Source organism: Harpia harpyja, chromosome 20 (genome assembly GCF_026419915.1).
Source record: "Harpia harpyja isolate bHarHar1 chromosome 20, bHarHar1 primary haplotype, whole genome shotgun sequence".
Taxonomy (NCBI): domain Eukaryota; kingdom Metazoa; phylum Chordata; class Aves; order Accipitriformes; family Accipitridae; genus Harpia; species Harpia harpyja.
The window spans coordinates 20254828-20268127 of record NC_068959.1 but is presented as its reverse complement, the minus strand read 5'-3'; the positions used below and the strand labels follow the sequence as shown (position 1 = coordinate 20268127).

The 13300-nt window shown below is 67.4% G+C and overlaps 3 protein-coding genes across 3 annotated transcripts; all 3 read left to right on the top strand.

The window, feature by feature from the left end:
* The first annotated feature begins 1400 nt into the window (after nt 1-1400).
* PROB1 (proline rich basic protein 1) lies at nt 1401-6002 on the top strand. The gene is made up of 2 exons (XM_052816353.1): nt 1401-1648; nt 1720-6002. Exons 1-2 carry the CDS (start codon nt 1401-1403, stop codon nt 5558-5560), a joined length of 4089 nt encoding a protein of 1362 aa, XP_052672313.1. The 3' UTR covers nt 5561-6002.
* Nucleotides 6003-6402: 400 nt separating this feature from the next.
* On the top strand, nt 6403-7892 carry MZB1 (marginal zone B and B1 cell specific protein). The gene is made up of 4 exons (XM_052816352.1): nt 6403-6693; nt 7002-7108; nt 7198-7302; nt 7397-7892. The coding sequence occupies exons 1-4, from the start codon at nt 6403-6405 to the stop codon at nt 7572-7574; spliced, it is 681 nt and encodes a 226-aa protein (XP_052672312.1). The 3' UTR covers nt 7575-7892.
* A 987-nt stretch (nt 7893-8879) lies between these two features.
* SLC23A1 (solute carrier family 23 member 1) lies at nt 8880-12619 on the top strand. Its single transcript, XM_052771991.1, has 13 exons — nt 8880-8972; nt 9094-9251; nt 9349-9437; nt 9516-9583; nt 9662-9843; nt 9952-10072; nt 10189-10345; nt 10520-10667; nt 10785-10890; nt 10967-11096; nt 11350-11493; nt 11647-11742; nt 11921-12619. The coding sequence occupies exons 1-13, from the start codon at nt 8913-8915 to the stop codon at nt 12172-12174; spliced, it is 1713 nt and encodes a 570-aa protein (XP_052627951.1). The 5' UTR covers nt 8880-8912; the 3' UTR covers nt 12175-12619.
* The last annotated feature ends 681 nt before the right edge of the window (nt 12620-13300 follow it).

Here is a 13300-nt window from a genome sequence, read left to right as displayed (position 1 = left end):
AATCCGGCAGCGGGCAGGGGCTGCGGGCAGGTCCCCGCGGTGCTCCCGGCTGGGCTGTGCTGGGGCTGGAGCCAGCAGTGACTCAGCAGGCGCCCGCCGGGCTGCCCCGCTGTGAGCCGGGCATGGGGGCTCGGGGATGCTCCTGGCCAGCCCCAGGCTGAGAGCTGGACCCCCCCTCGCATGGGGACCATAGGGTGGTTGCAGCACCCAAGCAGCAGCCCAAGGTTTTGGGGTGCAGCGTGCCATTCAGGAGCTCCTCCCCTGGCAGCTGCTTCCCGCTGGCTCCCTGCAAAGCTGGGTTGTAGGGATTTGGGGATTTGAAATCCCCCACACACACTGTCTTGCACAAAGCCACCGCGCTGGCCGGTGCCACCCACGGCAGGTCTCCTCCGCTCCCCCTGGGCACAAACGCCACCTGCAAGCACAGCCCTGCTCAGCAGCGAAGGGTTAAGTGCCAGGCCAGCTATCAGGGAAGCTTTCCTCTCCTCCTTTTCCTTGCCAAGGTTTAAATTTAGTCCCTGCATGAACCCAGACAACTTGGGCATCAGGTTGCTCCAGGGCTGGCACTGCCGGGGAGCACCTGCTGCCGTTGCTTCACTGCAAAAATCCCCCCGAAAGCCGGGACTGAACTCCGCTGGTGGTGGTTAGGGCCGGCAAGCTGCAGAGACCCTCGTGCCATGCCGAGCGCCCCGACCGCTTGCTTTGGGTCCCCCGAAAAAGGCAAATAGTAGCCATCCATCGTTTGGCTCTTGTGAGTCCTGGAGGTGCTCGGTGCCTGGTTTGATTTCAAGCCTTGCGTTTGCTCCTGACTGCTTGCGATTAGTTCTGGGGGAGCTGCTGCTTGGGGCAGGGTGGTTTTGGGGGAAGCCCCCAGGATGGGGACACGCCGTCTGTGCAGCGAGGCGGGCAGAGGCACCAGAAAGGAGCCATTGCAGGGACGGAGCAGCAGCCTGGGGTCTGGCTGTGCCCTCCGCACGGGGATGGGATGTCCCTAGAGGGGTCTGCGGGTTCCCCAGCTCCAGGGCAGCCCGGCCCGCTGCGCCGGGGCCCACGGCCCCGGTACCTCTGTGGGGCACAGGGATGCCCCGGCACCTCGCCGGCGGGTTTGGGGAGCAGTGGCGTCGGGCGAGGGGGCAGGGGACGGTGCTGGCAGCCCCCCGGCAGACCCCTAAGGCCGGGGGCGGTGGTGGCATCCCTGCAATGTGCTTGGCATTGCCTCCCCTGGGCTGGCGCTCGCTGATGTCCATGTGATCGAGGGGCTGCTCCATCCTGCCGCTGGGTCCAGCCGCCGTGACGGCGAGGCAGCCAGAAGGTCGAGCCAGCGTCCCCGGCACAGCGTCCCCGGCACCGAGAAGGGTCCCCCGGCACCAGCTGGCACCCTGAGGGTCATCCCTGCCCTGATGCCCCACGGGAAGAGGGACCCCATCCTGCTCTCCCACGCCGAGCTGCCCGGCGCCGACGGCGAGGGTCCCCGCAGCAGCGGCGAGGGCCGGCGGTCCACGTCGGAGGAGGAGGGCCACCTCCCCTGCCTCCCCCGCGACGACCTCGCCAAGAGTATGTCCGGCTCTTCCGTCTCCTCTTACCACTCCGCCCTGTGCTCAGAGGGGACGGAGACCTTCAAGGACTGCCTGGAGTTTCTGGACGAGGAGGGGACGCCCACCTGGGACACGGGGCGACGGGGTGGCCGTGCCGAGGGGGCTGCCCCGGGGCGCTGGGCTCCGACGGGGGCCCCCCGGCGTCCCCCCCGCCGCCCGGCCCCCTCGCCCGCCCGCAGCGGGCTCAGCTGTCCCTCGCGGCTAAGAATAGCCCGGGGCAGGGGGGCAGGATGGGTCCCCTCGGCGGGGACCGGCAGCCCGTCACTGCCACCACCGCCGCCGGCGGGGAGCTGGCTCTGCCCCGGCAGCCCGGGGGGATGCTCGGCGAGGCACCCAGCGATTCGGACGAGGCGGACGGCGAGGTGCGGGCACTGACGGCCAGAGCTTTCCGCAGCCTCTCGGGTCCCCCCGGCGCGCGCCTCGACATGTGCAGCTCCCACACCTCCTCCAGCCTTTCCAACTCGCTGTCGGAGGATGGCGGGCGGCCGCGGCGGTGGCCGGCGGCTGGCGGCGAGCCCCGGGGCACGGCGGCAGCCGTCCACGGCAGGGTGGGCCGGCCCTTCCCCGCCGGCGTGGACGGGGAGCTGCTGGGCTTGCTGAGTAAGGAGCAGTTTGAGTGCGTGGACGTGGAGCTGGAGAGCGGGGAGGCCAGGAAGGGTCACGGCAAGAAAAGGACCGTCCCCAAGCGCCAGATCCTGCTGAAGAGGAAGGAGAGGAAGGAGACGGGTTTCAGCCCCCGGGGGGATGGCCCGGCCCCCCAGCCCCTGCCCCCCGCCAGGAAGGAGCCCCTCAGCAAGGGCAGGGCCGTCGGAGAGGACTTCAGGCTCAACTACAAGCAGTTCGTGAAGACGGCCTCCCTGGATGCTGACGCCGGCAAGACCAGAGCAGCCTCTTGCCTGGTGAAAAACGTCCTCGCCAAAAAAATGCAGTACGAGCAGAGGATCAAGATGGAGCAGAAGGGGCTGCGGGGCAGCTCGACTTCCTCGGGGCTGTCCTCTGCTGGCACCGACCTGCTGGGGGACGGCTTGGAGGGCAAGTCCAGCTCGCTCTCCCGCTCGGACTGCAGCTTCTCGGCCGAGGAGCTGCGGGGCGGGGGGATGCCGATGGCCGCGGTGGCCACGGGGGATGCCACCACCACCCATCCCGCCAAGGGGGTGGTGCTGAGCGAGGCAACGAGGGAGAGCGTCTGCAAGCTGAAGACAACCTTCAACGAACTCAACCAGAGGATGAAGTACCGGGAGGTGCTGGAGGGCCACCGGCTGCCTGGTGCCGCCGAGGAGCCAGCATCGGAGAGGACCTGCTACCAGCGAGCGCGCGCCTTGTTCGAAGCCCACCCTGGGGTGGGGAAGGCGCTGGACGTTGCCCCCAGGTTTGAGAGAGCGCTGAAGCCGTGGCCCAGCTTGAAGCAGCGAGCCATCCACCCCAGCCACCCCCAAACCCTCCCCTTCGAGGCCGACAGCCCGGCGCTCCCTGCCGCGCCGCCGTGCCGCCTCTTCACCTCCCGGGCGCAGGAGGTGAGGCTGGTGCCGCAGAGTCGGCAGGAGGAGAAGCCACCGGCAGTGCCCCGCCAGCCGCCCAGCCCCGGCACCCCAGCCCGGGGGTCCACGCCGGCCACCCCCCCCGAGCCAGAAGAGAAGGGGAAGGGGCGCATCCCGCAGCCCCGGGACGTGCGCAAGCTGGTGAAGAGCAGCTACAGCCTCTGCTTCGGGACCGCCGGCGCATCCCGTGGCACCGCAGCACCGGCAAGCGGCGGGGAGCCGCCACCGGCCACCCCGCTTGTCATCCACTGCACCTCGGTCTGCCGGCGGGAGCCAGCGACGGAGCCGGGGGACGAGGAGGTGCTGGCAGCTGCTGGCCAAGAGCCAGCCGCGGCGTGTGCCGAGGGCCCCGCAAAGCTCACCGGCAGCCAGCCCTCGCCCACCCGGGGCTCCCCCGTCCACATCACGAGGGTCCAGGCCACGCGGAGGGGGGCGGCTAGCGCGGAGGGGCCGCCGGCATCCCCCCCGCGCCGGGAGCGGAGCGAGCTCAGGGTGCCGCCGCGGGCAGCGGTGGCTGAGGGGGTGCCGCACGTGGAGACCCACCTCCACGTCCTGGTGGGCCGGCGGTCCCCAGCGGCAGCCAGGGAGGGCTCCCCGTCTCAGAGCAGTGCGGTGCTGCGGACAGAGAAGACCGTTCTCCTCCCGCCACCGCCGCCAAGTCCCACGGAGGGAAAGGAGGGACGCGGCCGTGGCGGCACCGGAGAGCTCCACGCTGCCGAGGGGCCTGAGTCAACGGTGCAGCGGCACGGCGGCGGCGACAGCGGGGACCCCCAAGCCGGACCCCTGGCCGGCAGCAGTGCGTACCCACAGCCTGTGAAACCGGCAGCGGGCAGCGTGCCAGAGCTGCCCGCAAGCGAGCAGAGGCAGAAGCAGCCAGGCAGCCGGCCGGTGTCGGCAGGGAGCGGCGGTTCCATTGGTGGCACCAGCCCTGCTGCCCCATTTCGAGCTGGGGAGGGCGGCGAAGGTCCCTCTGGCCGGCTGCCGGAGCGGAGGGAGGCCTGGGAACATTTACCGAAGTGGCCGGCAGCCACCGAGCCATACATTCCTGCTGCCCCAGCAGAGAACTCCAACTACTTAGCAATTCCTGTGAAAGCCCCCAAATCCTCTCCGATGCCAAAGCTGCCCTCAGTCCCCAACCCAGCCGGCGCATCCTTTGGGACCCCTTCGGTCCCCAACCCAGCCAGCGCGTCCTTTGGGACCCCTGCAGTCCCCAACCCAGCCAGTGCATACTTTGGGACCCCCTTGGTCCCCAACCCAGCTAGCACAACCTTTGGGACCCCCACAGTCCCCAACATGACCAATTCATCCTTTGGCTTCCCATTAGCCTCCAGCCTGGCCAGCACATCATTTGGGACTCCCTTGGTCTCCAATCCCACCAACAAGTCTTTCGGGACCCCCTTGATCCCTTACACAGTCAGTGCATCCTTTGGGACCCCCTTGGTCCCCAACCTGTGCGGCACAGCCTTTGGGACCCCCTCGGTCCCCAATCCGTCCAGCGAATCCTTTGGGACCCCCTCAGTCCCTAATCTGTCCAACTCGTCACTCGGGATCCCCTTGGCCCCCAACCCAGCCAGCTCATCCTTTCGGTCCCCCTTGGTCACCAACCAAGTCCCCACTTCCCTTGGGCACCCATCAGTCTCCAGCGTGGCCAGCTCATCCTTTGGATCCCCTTTGGTCCCCAACCCAGCCAGCGCTCCACTGGGGACCAGTGCGTGTCCGTTGCCTGGTGTGGAAGCGCCCTGGAGCAAACCCGGCCCTGAGCCCACCCTGCCCCAGCCCCCCGAGGGCCCAGCCGCTGCAGAGCGTCCGGTGCCGCTGCCCCCAGCCCAGCCCCAGCCTCGCCTCGAGGATGCTCCCCATTTCCTAAGGAGGACTGACGGTGCCTCGCCGAGCAGCAAGAGCACACCGAGCCCCACCAAGCCCTTCACCCCCCACCTGCCCATGCACCGGAGGATGCTTGTCGATCCCGACAGTGGGAAATGCTACTACATGGAGCCGCCGCGGCAGCCCCAGCTGAAAACGCTCTACGACCCTGAGACCGGGCAGTACCTGGAGGTGCTCATCCCGCCGGTGGCATCGCACACCGGGCTCTACCAGGCTCCTTTCAACCCCTTGGTCATGGCCCCGGGGGTCTATGGCCCACCCTACCTGCCCTACGGTGGTTTCCCAGGGCTCCTGGCACCCTCCGCACCCTCTCCGGCACACCCTGACCTGCCAGCTGCCGAAAACCCCAGCTTCTCCGGGACCTTCAGCTCTGCTCCCAAGGGTGAGGGGCCGCCCACTGCCGGGGGTCCCGACTGTGGATACCTGGAGAGCCTGTACTACATCCCCACGGGGATGCGGGCCAGCCCCGGCCCCAGCCCTGGCCAGGCCCCTGCCCGTGCCAGCCCTGCCGGGGCCGAGAAGGGACCGCTGCTCCAGATGTGATGGTCCTTGGCCGGGGACGGACCCACGCGGCACGTCCCTTCCCGAGCAGCTGGGCTGTAACCCCACAGTCAGCATCACCCCTGGTACGGGAGAGAGCCCCGCTCGTGGCTGAGCCGGCGAAGCGCCGAGAGGTAACAGGCACCGGCTGGACCTCACCGGCTCCTTGTGGGAATGGGGAGAAAAAGGGTATTTTCCAATGCGAGCACCTGGCAGTCCCTGGGGGGGGCCTGAAGTTATGGGCCCCGGCCGGCAAAGGGACCAGATGCACGGCCCCCGCTTTCCCCTGTACTGCAGGTCCCGTCCTAAGGGCAACCCGGGCTGGTCGGCACAGGGGGACGATGGCCTGGCCACCGCCAGCCCCCCGCCCACAGCCACAGCCGCAGCACGGACTCCCTGAAATAGTAATAAAAATGCTGAGACAGCACTAAACCCTGCATATTCATCCTGCGTTTGTGTAGTCTGTAAAGGGGGGGTGCGAGGGGCTCCTGCAGCCCCTCTGGGGGAGCCGAGGGGCTGAGGCACTTGGACCCCACAGTCCGTCCGTCTGTCCTGGAGTGTCGACCAGATGCATCCCAGTCCCTGGGAGTAGGAGCGGGCTCCGCAGTCATCAGGGAGCCCTGAACCCCAGCCCTGACCCCCAAACGCCCACCCCAGCCCCAGCCCCCGGTAGGTCCACACCATCCCAGGGAGGATTTGAGCCAAGGAGGAGGGGTCGGGCGCTATGGGACTGAATAACACCGAAAACCTCCCGGAGAGGGGACACTCGGACGGGGACACCCCACACGCACCCCCCCCCCCCCCCGCCCCGACACCCCGGGGATGGACCGGGCCGCGTCAGCCGGATGCAGGTGCGTCGGCTGCGCATCAGTGCCCGCTCGCCAGCACCGGGGGGGGTTTATAGCTGCCCCGTGCCTCCGCCCCAGCACTTTCGGCATCGTGGCAGGATGCGGCCGGCACTGGCGGCGTGGCTGGCCCTGAGCCTGCTGGCAGGAACGGGGGCCGAGGATATGTGCGGGGCCCCCGCCACCCCAGCCCGCTCCATCTCTGCGCCCCGGCTCAGCCCCGAGGAGCGGCTCTCGCCCCACATGCCCGAATCCCTGCACTGCGACGCCTGCTACGCCATCGCCTTCCAGGTGGGGATTGGGGAGACGGCACCCCGAAACCGGGGGTGAGAGCCCTCACAGGGATGCTCCAGCCTGGGGAGATGCCGCCGGCTCCCCCGGGGCACGCCGCTGATTGCTGCCCCCCGCTGGCACCCCAGAAAAGCCTTTGGGGCCAGCGAGCCCCCTTGCAGCTACTCATGGCCTCACCCCCCCTTGCAAAAGTACTTCAGCTGCCAGGGCCGTGAGGAAGGGGGGTGTGGATCCCATCCCTGCTTGGGAGTGGGGTCATGGCGGGGCTGCTGCCCTCACTGGCCAGTTTCTGCCCTTTTTCACCCCAGATTGAGGAGCAGCTGCGCAGGGCGGAGGGGAAGGTGGGCAGGAAGGCGCTGAGCGAGTCTGACTACGTGGAGGTGCTGGAGAGGAGCTGCTCGCAGGGCTGGGAGAGGTGAGCGGGGTGTCCCCGGGGATGGGAGTGTCCCCGGGGATGGGGGTGTCCCCAGGGATGGGGGTCCCCATCCCTGCCTCTCCCCACAGCTACGGGGTGCAGGAGCTGGATGGGGAGAAGCGGCTGGCGGGGCCGGGGCTGCCGGGACAGGAGCCCATGAGTGTGATGGTGATGGGGGGACCCTGGCCAGGCAGGTAAGTTGGCAATGGAAGGGGGGGGTTGCCGGCCACTGTCCCCTGGCCGCCATGGCAGGGGGACGTGGTGTCACCCACAGCCGGCTCCTTGCAGGCTGTCCAAGATGTGCCACAGCTACGTGGGCGAGCAGGGAGAAGCGCAGATCTACGGCGCGCACCGTCGGGGCCCGGCCGCCCTTCGGGAGCTGCTGTGCCACGGGGAGAAGGGGCCCTGCACCGGCAGCAAAGCCGGGGGGCCGGTCCCACCCAAGGCACTGCAGAACGAGCTGTAGCCCTGGCGCAGTTAATGCTTAATGCCCTGGCGACCTTCGGAGCCGACTTCGTCCCCAGCGAGAGCCGACGCGCGCCGGGAGGTGGGCGCCTTCCCGGCGTCGCCCATCGCCGGCGTCGTGACCGTCCCTCGACGCCCAGCCTGGCTGTACTGGGAGGATGCTGGTGGCGGCCGGTGCCCTGTGCCACCGGACCCCCCCGCGAGCCGGGAATTACTCTGTAACCCACCGGCAATAATGTTTTACCGATGCGGTGTTCACGGTGGGAGTGCCCCGGCTCCGCCAGCGGTGCCAGCCCTAATTAAAGCAGTTAATAGCTGATCCGTCCCCACGGCAGCGCTCCCCGTTTCACAACCGACAGCCAATGGCCGCCTTCCAGCCCGCCACCCCGCGCCACGGCCCGGGTGGTGACTAAAGTCCTTCCCACAGCCATAAAACGCCCCGTGCAGCGACATCGCCGCCGGGGCCGCATTGCCGGAGGATGGGGACCCGCTCGGGAGACCTGGCTCAGCCCCAGGTGAACGCAGCCTCCATCCCTGTCCCCATCCCCTCCCTGGCCGTATCCTGGGGCAGTGGGGAGGGAGGTGGGTGACTGGGGGTCCGGACCCCGACAATGGCCACCTCGGGGCTGTGATGGCCAGCCGGCACTGGCAAAGGATGGGGGGGGTGAGCTTGGGGACTGTGGCGAAGCCCAGGACCAAGGGGACATGCTGGGATGCTGCAGCTGGGACTGGCTGTGCCATCCTTCCCGGCAGCCGCAGGGTGCTCCGGGCACCCCAGGGCCAGTGGGGACTCCCCTCCACCCTGCCCTGGGGACAAACCATCATGTAGGGACTGGTGGGTTTTGGAGCCAAGACCCCTCTTGGGGGTCAGAGCCGGTGCCGGGTGCGGCTGACCAGCCACGCGTGCCAAGCTGCGTCCCTGGGGCAAAGCCCAGCCCTGTTCCCATGGGACACCCGGGACAATGCTGACCTGGCTCCTGCCTTGCCCTCGCTGCCAGAACGGGAACTCCGTTCTCGCTCCTGCCAGTCCCCCGTGTCCCCCTGGGAAGGAGATGCCTGCGGCAGGCAGGGTGAGTACTGGGGCACCCCCCCGGGCAGCATGGCGCCCACCCCAAATCTTGCTGTAACGCACCATCAGATGGAGACCGGCCGGCCGGGACCCCTCCCCATCCCTGAGGGCACGGGGGGGTCCCTTGGGGCAGTCTATGCCATCCATGGGGACAGTGCAGGGTGTCCCTGCCGCCCCGTCCCCAGCCCCGAAGGCGAGCCAGGGCTGAGCTGTGCCACCACACGCCAGGACCCCAGGGCGGGCACCGTGCCCCCCCGGCCAGAGGTGGACATGCTCTACAGGATCGAGGACGTGCCCCCCTGGTACCTCAGCATCCTGCTCGGTTTCCAGGTACGGCCTGGAAGGGGGTAACCCCCATCAGCAGAACCTCAGCCCCTGCTCCCCGTGGCGCGGGGCACCCCACGGCACCCCAGCCACCCTGAGCCCCCCCCCCCCCCTTACCCCCCCCCAGCACTACCTGACCTGCTTCAGCGGCACCATCGCCGTCCCCTTCCTGCTGGCCGAGAGCCTGTGCGTGGGCAAGGACCAGCTCACCGTCAGCTACCTCATCGGCACCATCTTCACCTGCGTCGGTATCACCACCCTCATCCAGACCACCGTGGGCATCAGGTAGAGCCGCCGCCCTGGCGGGGACCCCCCCACTGCCCATCCCCAGGCCGCGGGGCGCAGGCGTCCCCTCTCGTCCCGTTTCCCGTCCCCCCCCCAGGCTGCCCCTCTTCCAGGCGAGCGCGCTGGCCTTCCTCGTCCCCGCCAAGTCCATCCTGGCCCTGGAGAAGTGGCGATGCCCGCCTGAAGGTGAGGGCAAGGAAGGGGGGGGGTGTCCAGCTGCTCCCCCCGCACCCAGGGACCACCTCACCTCCCCTCCATCCCCAGAGCAGATCTACGGCAACTGGACTCTGCCGCTTAACACCTCCCACGTCTGGCAGCCCCGCATGCGAGAGGTACACCCCACCACCACCCCTGGGGGACCCCAAAATCCCCGGCGGGCTACTGACAACCCCCCCCCCCATGCCCTGCAGATCCAGGGGGCCATCGTGGTGTCCAGCCTGGTGGAGGTGGCCATCGGGCTGCTGGGGCTCCCCGGGGCGCTGCTCAGCTACATCGGGCCACTGACCGTCACCCCCACCGTCTCCCTCATCGGGCTCTCCGTCTTCCAGGCGGCCGGCGAGCGGGCCGGCTCCCACTGGGGCATCGCCGCACTGTACGGCATGGGGACGGGGGGGACAAGGGGGTAGGGGTGTCTGCTGTGGAGCCAGGAGGATGCCAGGGCATGAAGGACCTCGTCTCTCTCCTCTCCTCCCCACCCCAGGACCATCTTCTTGATTGTCCTGTTTGCCCAGTACCTGCGGCACGTCAACATCTGCCTGCCCGGCTACCGGCGGGGCAGCGGCTTCGTCCTGCTCCGCGTCCAGATCTTCAAGATGTTCCCGGTAGGGACCGGCCGGGAGCTGCCGGGATCCTGGGGCATCCCAAAAAAATCCCCCCCTTTTTCCACACGTGGATTTGCAAGCAATGCCGGGTGTGTCCCCGGTCTCTGCCCCCGCAGATCATCCTGGCCATCATGGTGGTGTGGTTGCTCTGCTACGTGCTGACGTGCACCGGCGTCTTCCCCAGCCGGCCCGAGGCGTACGGCTACAAGGCCAGGACGGACGCCCGGGGGGAGATCCTGTCCGTGGCACCCTGGTTTCGGGTCCCCTACCCCTGTGAGTGCCAGGCGGCCCCACGGCACCCAGGTCCCGCCAATACCCCTTTGCCTGGGGAGGCGAGGACCCGACACAGCACCACCAGGGCTGGGAAGCGCCCGGGGCGGGGGGGGCCTCAAAGCGGCACTGGATGCCCCCACCCTGACACCCCGCTCTGCCCACCCCCCCCGGCAGGCCAGTGGGGTCTGCCCACAGTGACCTCGGCGGCCGTGCTGGGCATGTTCAGCGCCACGCTGGCGGGCATCATCGAGTCCATCGGGGACTACTACTCCTGCGCCCGGCTGGCGGGAGCCCCCGCTCCCCCCGTGCACGCCATTAACAGGTACAGCCAGCTGGCCCCACGCCGGTACCCTGCCCACACCGTGGCATCCCTGGGGAGCGGACAGGGATGCTGTGGGAGAGCCGTGGTGGAGACCAGCCAGTGCGCGTTGGTCCCCAGAGGCATTTTCACCGAAGGCATCTCCTGCATCATCGCGGGGCTGCTGGGAACCGGCAACGGCTCCACCTCCTCCAGCCCCAACATCGGCGTCTTGGGCATCACGAAGGTACCGGGGCTGGGCAGGGGTCCCAGCTCAGCCGGGGGGACAGGCGCCGTCACCCGCTGCTGCTCTTTTCGTGCAGGTGGGGAGCAGGAGGGTGATACAGTACGGGGCCGGGATCATGCTCGTGTTGGGGACCATCGGAAAGTTCACGGCACTGTTCGCCTCTCTGCCCGACCCCATCCTCGGCGGGATGTTCTGCACCTTATTCGGTAACCTCGCCGCAGCTGCCTCTCAAACCCAGAGTGCTGTTATCACCAGCCCTGGGCCATTTCCCTGGAGATTCGGGGGCTGGTGAGCTCAAGGGATGCAGGACGAGCTTTGAGGTTTCGGGTTGAAACACACCTGCATTTGAACGCCCCTCGCTGCTTTCGCGGGCAGCCCACCCCAACGCCCGGCTCCCAGCCGGCAGCAGCAGCGTGGGCGTCTGCCTGCCTGCAACGCAGCCGCCGTCTCTGCTGGCAGGCATGATCACGGCCGTCGGCCTCTCCAACCTGCAGTTCGTCGACATGAACTCCTCCCGCAATCTCTTCGTGCTGGGCTTCGCCATGTTTTTTGGGCTGACGCTGCCAAACTACCTGGATTCCCAACCCAAGGCCATTAACACAGGTACCCGCCTGCCACGAAAAGCCCCAATTTTGGGTGTTTAGGGAGAGAGGAGGGCAGAGCTCACGGACACTTGCCCACCCCTGGCAAGCAGCTATTAATTGGGCAAATCCAGCTTATCTCACACGCACCGGCTCGGTCCCCATGCTCTCGCAGGTGTCCCCGAGCTGGACCAGATACTGACGGTGCTGCTAACGACAGAGATGTTCGTCGGGGGGACCATCGCCTTCATCCTGGACAACACCATCCCGGGTATTTAAAGCAGACAGAGCCAGGGGGAGGAAGCGGGGGGGGCGGCGTTGGAGGCAGATTCATTTTGGTTTAGAGCTGCAAGAGGGGATCGCAGGGTGAGGGGGGGCCGATGCTGGGCATCCCCGCTGCGGGCGGGCAGGCCCCGGGGTCTCGGCTGACACGATGCCGGCTGCCGCAGGGACGCAGGAGGAGCGAGGGCTGGTGCAGTGGAAGGCGGGCGCGCACTCGGACAGCACGGCGAGAGCCAGCTTGAGGAGCTACGACTTCCCCTTTGGGATGAGCGTGGTGAGGAGGAGCCGGTGGTTGAAGCGTGTGCCCATCTGCCCCGTGTTCACGGGGTTTAAGGCCCGGGCGCGGGGCAGCAATGCCGCGGCGGCGGCTGCAGACGTGCAGGGTACGGCGGACGGGCTCTCCGTGTGCACGAAGGTCTGAGCGAGGGGAGGGCTCGCACCCTGGCGCCGGAGGAGCCGAGCCGAGCTCCCGCGGGTGCTGTCGGTGTTTGTTAGCACCCACCAAGTCCAAAGCCAAGGCTTCTGGTGCTCGTCTTGAACACAGGGCTAGGGAAACTCCAAGTTGCCTTTCAGGGACATCCCGAGCTCCTGGGGTACAGGCCTGGGGACCACCACCCCCCGTGTCATTGCTTCACCTCAAGCTTTAGCTGGTTGAGACTCATTCAGCACTTGCTGAAGCTCATTAGCCACCATCGGAGATGGCTGGAGCCACAAACTCCCACCTGGGGCCACAGATTTTCATGCTGCGCCCTCAGCTTCAGCAGGGCTACCCGGCAGCTGAAGCGGGCTCTGTGTGGGTACAGTATCCAGACCAGCGTTAGGATGCCCATTTTAAGATCATATATTAAAAATAATAAAATAAACAATGCAAGCCTACTTGCCCTACCAGTGTCTTTGCTGCGTCCTGCACCGTCCCCTCGTCCCTTCTGTGTTGCGAAGGCTTCCGCTGCTTTCCACGCTCCCTCCCGGGCTGCCCACCGCGGAGACACGCCAGATTTTGTCCAGCCCTAGCAACCGCATGTGCGGTGGGCTCCTGCCCGAACGCCGGTGCAGCGGGAGGGGTGGTTGAGCACGAGCCCTTGGCAAACCCGTCCTGCTCTGGGGAGCACCGGACAGACGGCTTTATCCCGGCTGCTCCAGCGAAGCGCTGCCTCGTGCAGCCGGTTGGTTTTCAGCAGCAGGCACAGAGGGCAGCCGACAGCCTCACTGCAATGGCTGACAGAGCCAAGCCCATTTCTGGGCTTGGGTTTAGCACTAAAATCGAAAAGCTGAAGCCAGCATTGCATGACCCCGTCACGGTCTGTCCACACTGGCGTGGTGGCACGGCCACGCACTTGCTCCCCAGCCTGAGCAGAAAGAGCAGAAGTGAGAAAACCCATGGGTTGAGACAAGGACAGTTTAATAAGAGGGGAAAAAAATAACCACCAAAAACCCCTAAGTGATGCAAATGCAAATGCTCAGCCAGGCTCTGAGCAGCGGAAGAGCCCTCGCTCTTCTGCTGCTGTCCCAGTTTTGTTGCTGAACATGACGCTACATGGTGTGCAATA

Coding starts and splice junctions, on each gene's coding strand:
- PROB1 (XM_052816353.1), top strand. CDS start 1,401: ATGCCCCACGGGAAGAGGGACCCCATCCTGCTCTCCCACGCCGAGCTG. Junction 1,649..1,719: donor CTGGAGTTTCTGGACGAGGA/GGGGACGCCCAC, acceptor GGCGCTGGGCTC/CGACGGGGGCCCCCCGGCGT.
- MZB1 (XM_052816352.1), top strand. CDS start 6,403: ATGCAGGTGCGTCGGCTGCGCATCAGTGCCCGCTCGCCAGCACCGGGG. Junction 6,694..7,001: donor GCTACGCCATCGCCTTCCAG/GTGGGGATTGGG, acceptor TTTTCACCCCAG/ATTGAGGAGCAGCTGCGCAG. Junction 7,303..7,396: donor GGGGGACCCTGGCCAGGCAG/GTAAGTTGGCAA, acceptor GGCTCCTTGCAG/GCTGTCCAAGATGTGCCACA.
- SLC23A1 (XM_052771991.1), top strand. CDS start 8,913: ATGCTCTACAGGATCGAGGACGTGCCCCCCTGGTACCTCAGCATCCTG. Junction 10,891..10,966: donor GCGTCTTGGGCATCACGAAG/GTACCGGGGCTG, acceptor CTTTTCGTGCAG/GTGGGGAGCAGGAGGGTGAT. Junction 11,097..11,349: donor GATGTTCTGCACCTTATTCG/GTAACCTCGCCG, acceptor CTCTGCTGGCAG/GCATGATCACGGCCGTCGGC.